Source organism: Glycine max, chromosome 14 (genome assembly GCF_000004515.6).
Source record: "Glycine max cultivar Williams 82 chromosome 14, Glycine_max_v4.0, whole genome shotgun sequence".
NCBI lineage: Eukaryota > Viridiplantae > Streptophyta > Magnoliopsida > Fabales > Fabaceae > Glycine > Glycine max.
The window spans coordinates 24,463,043-24,468,985 of NC_038250.2; the positions used below are offsets into that span (position 1 = coordinate 24,463,043).

A 5,943-nucleotide genomic window follows, 5' to 3' on the forward strand; every position below is an offset into this window, starting at 1 on the left:
CCATGAGCCCACCCTCACAACTCTCTTTCACAAGTAATTTCATAATGGATCCTTGGGGTATGCAAAGCTTTCCCTCTTTGAACAAATACCCCTCAGCCAAATAGAATCCATCTTGGGCCTTTTTTCCACAACTCTCATAAATGGGAGAGAAATGTTCATCTAAAGCATACAAGTCCCTAATATTATCAAATCCTAAAATTTGAGCTCCTAGGGAGAAAAACAATGTGTGTCTCCTAGAGAGGGCATTAGCTACCACATTTGTTTTTCCCTTTTTTTATTTGATAACATATGGAAATTGCTCTAAGTACTCTACCCATTTTGCATGCCTCTTGTTTAACTTGCTTTGCCCTCTAATGTACTTAAGTGATTGATGATCACTATGAATGACAAATTCCTTGGAAACAAGGTAATGTTCCCAAGTTTGTAGGGCTCTTATTAAGGCATAAAGCTCTTTATCATAGGTGGGGTAGTTGAGGGTGGCACTATGAAGTTTTTCACTAAAATAAGCAATAGGGTGCCCACCTTGTAACAATACAGCTCCAACTACCACTCCAGAGGCATCACATTCTAGCTCAAAAGTTTTAGAAAAGTCAGGAAGAGCTAGAACAGGTGCCTTAGTAAGCTTTTGTTTGAGCAAATCAAATGCTTGCTCTTGTTTTTCACCCCAGTTAAATGCCACATTCTTCTTCACCAGCTCATTGAGAGGTGATGCAATTGTAGAGAAATTAGGAACAAACCTTCTATAGAAGCTTGCTAACCCATGGAAGCTCTTAATATCTCCCACACTTTTTGGGGTGGGCCATTCTTGGATGGCCTTGATTTTCTCAGGGTCCACTTGGACCCCATTTCTTCCAACTACAAAACCTAAGAAAACTATATTATCTACACAAAAGGTACACTTCTCTATATTTGCATAGAGGGTGTTTTTCCTAAGGACTGAAAGAACTTTCCTGAGATGTCCTAAGTGATCATCTAGGCTCCTATTGTACACTAAAATATCATCAAAATAAACAACTACAAATCTACCTCTGAAATCCCTTAAGACATGATGCATAATTCTCATAAAGGTGCTTGGTGCATTAGTGAGCCCAAAAGGCATCACTAGCCATTCATACAAACCAAACTTTGTCTTGAAAGCGGTTTTCCATTCATCACCCTTTTCATCCTAATTTGGTGATAACCACTTTTAAGATCAATTTTTGAAAAGATATTGGCACCATGCAACTCATCAAGCAAATCATCAAGTCTAGGAATGGGGTGCCTATACTTTATAGTGATGTTGTTGATGGCCCTGCAATCTGTACACATTCTACATGTACCATCCTTTTTGGGTACCAACAACACTGACACAACACATGGGCTTAGGCTCTCTTGGACCCAGCCCTTCTCCAACAATTCTTTAACCTGAGACTCTATCTCCTTAGTCTCCTAAGGGTTAGTCCTATAGGCTGGCCTATTAGGAAGGCTTACTCCTGGGACTAGATCTATTTGGTGTTCTATTCCCCTTAAAGGAGGTAGCCTAGGGGGTATCTCTTTGGGAAATATATCACCAAATTCATGTAAGAGTTCTTGGACCTTTGGGGGTAAGGTCTCAAATGTAGGAATTGTGGCTGTGCTAAGGGATGTTTCCCTTGATAGGAGAAGGTAGAAAAATTGTTTAAGAAGGAGTGCTCTTTTAATATCACCTTTTGTTGCAAAATGATTTTCCTTATTAACAATCTTTTTGGAGGAATCTTTTTCCTCTTTTTCCTTCTCCTTGGCCTTTGAAGACAAGGCCTTACTATCCTTCTTTTTCTTTTGATTTTCTAGTTTTTCTTCCTCATCCCTCTTATCTTTCATAGTTAGTTGATCTTTGGCCACCTGCGAAGGTGTTTGAGGATGCAACACAAATTTAGTGCCGAGATGGGTGAGGGTAATCTCATTAGTTAGGCCATTGTAAATGATCTTCCTATCAAATTGCCATGGCCTTCCTAAAAGAATATGTCCTGCCTCCATGGGAACTATATCACAATTAACTTCATCCTTATATGTCCCAATGGAGAAAGGTACCTTCACTTGTTGGTTAACTATCATTTCCCCTTGCTCATTGAGCCATTGAAGTTTATAAGGTTTTGGGGGGGGGGGGGGGGGGGGGAATGATAGTGAGGTTCAACTTGGATACTAATCTTATGCTACAACAATTGCAACAAGATCCACTATCCACAATGAGAGAACAAGTTTTATCTAAAATTTTGCATCTTGTATGAAAGATGTTCTCTCTTTGGGATTGAGATAGATCATAAGATTGACCTCCAAGGAGCCTTCTAACCATTAAGAGGTCACCTTCTTCATGGGGGTAGACTTCCTCACTAGACTCTTGACCCCTTACTTCATCTTCACTTCCACTAGAGGAAGGGCAAGAAGTAGTCTCCTCATGACTACTATAAATGTCTTGACCCCTCATGATCATGGTTTTCTTAGTAGGTCATTGAGAGGCAATGTGACCTCTCTCAAGACATTTAAAGCATTTAATGTTGCTAGTCCTTTCTTGGGAACTAGTCTTAGGGGTGGATTTCTCTATGGTCTTACCCTTATCTTCCTTGGGTTTTGAAGGTGCAGCCCCCAAAATTTCACGGGCTTGGTTCACATCAAGCATGAAACCTCTCAACTAAAAAATGGTGCATCTCTCACAATTTATACAAGTTAGAAATCCTATGAAAACATGAGAAAGTACCTAAATTAAACAAAAACATTAGCAGACAACTGCAAAATCTTTATTTTTTTATGTATGTAAAAACAGTAAAACAACAAAACAAAACAAATACACTAAGAAAGAAAACATACAACAACAACAAAAACAGAACAACATACAATCACAAATATAGAAAAATAGACAAAACAGAATACAACTAAATAGACACATAAAACAGATACAGACACAAAAACTAAAACAAAATACAAAAATAGAAATAGTAACAAAAACAGTAAAAACAAAAAACAAAAAAAATAAAAAATAGATATATTTTTTCTAAACCCTCCCCCCACACTTGAAATGTACATTGTCCTCAATGTGAGCATGTAATGAAATGCAAACAAAGAGACAACATATAAAAGAAAAGGAAAGGAAACACCTCAAGTTCCATTCAAGGCACATCATCACATAAAATTGGCAAGACCAAAGAGAGGTCCACCACAAATTCCTCCTCCACTAGGAGCTCTCATGAAAAAGTTTGAGTTGGTGACCGTTCACTTTGAAGACTTTGCCAGTAACTTCATTTTTAATCTCAACTGCATCATGGGAAAAAGATTAGTAATAACAAAAGGTCCATTCCATCTAGATCAAAGTTTACTGGAAATAAGCTTGAGGTGAGAGTTAAACAAGAGCACTTTTTTGCCAATATGGAACTCTTTCCTAAAAATCCTAGAATCATAAAACCTCTTAAATTTCTCCTTGTAGATCTTGGAGTTCTCATAGGCTTCTACGCATATCTCCTCAAGTTCTTGCAATAGAAGCTTCCTTTCTATACCCGCTTCAGCAAATGTCATGTTACAACCCTTCACCACCCAATAGACATAATGCTCAATCTCCATTGGAAGATGACATGCCTTACCAAAAACCACCTTATAGGGAGACATCCCCAAAGGTGTTCGGTAAGCGGTCATGTGGGCTCATAGAGCATCCTCATGTAGCTTGCTCCAATCCTTCCTATTGGGTTGCATTACCTTCTACAACACTTGCTTGATCTCTTTATTAAAAACCTTTGATTGCCCATTAGTTCAAGGATAATAAGCTGTAGCAACTCTATCCACAACCTCATACTTCTGGAGCAAGGATGCCAATGACCTGTTACAGAAGTGGCTCCCCTGGTCACTGATAATGGCTCTAGACACACCAAACCTACTAAAAATGTTAGATCTCACAAAATCCACAACAAGTTTAGAATCATTAGTTCTAGTGGTCTTAGCTTCAACCCACCTAGAAACATAATCAACAAGTAAGATACATGAAAAACCATGAGAAACAGAAAATGGACCCATAAAATCAATACCCCAATCATAAAAAATCTCATAGAAAATAATGGGTTGTTAGGGCATCTTATGCCTATGTGTAATGGTGCCTCCTGCTCTCTAGCACTACTCACGGATGGTGGAAAAATGATGAGCGTCTCTAAAAATGGTGGGCCAATAGAACCCACATTTTAATATCCTTTTAGCGGTCCTCTTAGGACCAAAATGACCATCAGTAGGTGTGTTATGAAAAAATTGAAGAATAGACTAAATCTGATGATCGGGCACACACCCGCGAATTACTTGGTCGCTACCAAACCTCCACAATCAAGGATCATCCCACACATAGTATTTCTCATCACTCTTAAGTTTATCTATTTGAGACCTGGATACATGAGGTGGGACAACAAATGCAACAATGAAATTCACAATATCAACAAACCAAGGTGTGACATGTGATGAGTGCAACTGCATCAAATGCTCATCAAGGAAGTTATCCCTTATAGGAAGGGAATCGATATGTCCCTTAATCCTACACAAATGATCAACAACCATATTTTCTGCACCACTCCTATCTCTGATCTCAATATCAATACTCCTGAAGAAGAAGCGTCCACCTGATGAATCTCAGTTTAGCATTAGGCTTCTTCAACATGTACCCCAAGGTTGCATGGTCAGTAAAAATAGTAATATGGGAGCAAAGCAAATACGATATGAATTTATTTAATGAATATCACACATGAGCTCAAATGGAAGCTCCCAATCCGGTGGCTGCATGATGGGAGAGGTGGTAAGCCTTCTCCTCAGCTCCTCAAATGCCTCTCTACAGAACTGGTCAAGCACAAAATCTACGTCCTTTCTAAGAAGCTTTGACAATGGAAGGACAAACTTGCTTAAATCCTGGATGAATCTCTTGTAAAAACCTACATGTCCAAGACAAGAACGTACTTCCCGCACAAAAGCGGGGTAAGGAAGAGAAGTAATAACATTGATCTTGGCCTTATCGACCTTAATAAATCTACTAGAGACCAAATGCCCTATGACTATACATACCTTCATGGACCATAAAATGATATTTTTCAAAGTTAAGAACCAGGTTAGTCTCAATGCATCAGTCAAGAACTCTAGAGAGGCTATCCAAACATGCATTGAAGGAAGAACCATAAACAGTGAAATCATTCATAAACACCTCCATGTAACTCTCTAATAAATAAAAAAAAGATACTCACCATGGACCTTTAGAAGATGCCACGAGTGTTGCATAGGCCAAAAGGCATCCCGGTGTAGGAAAATGCGTCGAATGGACCGGTGAATGTGGTCTTTGTGCTAGTCCTTCAGTGCAATATGAATCTGCATGTAACCTGAAAAACCATCAAGAAAGCAATAATATAATTTACCTGCCAAACTCTTCAGAACTTGATCAATGAATGGGAGAGGGAAGTGATCCTTAAGAGTTGCCTGGTTCAATCTCTTATAATCAATGCAAACTCGCCAACTGTTGGTCACTTTAGTCGGGATCAACTCATTATCCTAATTCCTCACAACAATGATGAATGAATTCTTAGGGACCACTTGGACAGTTGAAACCCTAGTGCTATCTGAAACGGGATAAATGATCCCTGCAACTAGTAGCTTCATCGCCTCCTTTTTCACCACATCAAGAATGGTGGGATTCAACCTCCTATGTGGCTGCCTTATAGGCTTGGAATCATCCTCCAAGAGTATCCGATGCATGCATATGGAAGGATTTATTTCAGGAAGGTCAGCAAGTGTCCACCCAATGGCCTTTTTGTGGCCTCTCAAAACATGCAGCAACTTATCCTCATACTCAAGTGGAAGGCTGCTATATATGATAACTGGGAGCTTTTAAGAATCATCTAAATAGGCATGTTTAAGGTGCTCAGGTAGTGGTTTCAACTCCAAGGAAAGTGGCTGAATGGCAAAAGGAAAAGGAAG

At 39.2% G+C, this 5,943-nt stretch overlaps 1 protein-coding gene across 1 annotated transcript; it reads right to left on the reverse strand.

The window, feature by feature from the left end:
- Nucleotides 1-3,318: 3,318 nt before the first annotated feature.
- LOC102661065 (uncharacterized) lies at nucleotides 3,319-3,642 on the reverse strand. Its single transcript, XM_006596684.1, has one exon. The coding sequence runs from the start codon at nucleotides 3,640-3,642 to the stop codon at nucleotides 3,319-3,321; it is 324 nt and encodes a 107-aa protein (XP_006596747.1).
- Nucleotides 3,643-5,943: the final 2,301 nt, after the last annotated feature.

Excerpts from the sequence above, each read along its gene's own strand:
- LOC102661065 (XM_006596684.1), bottom strand. The coding sequence starts at position 3,642 with ATGACCGCTTACCGAACACCTTTGGGGATGTCTCCCTATAAGGTGGTT.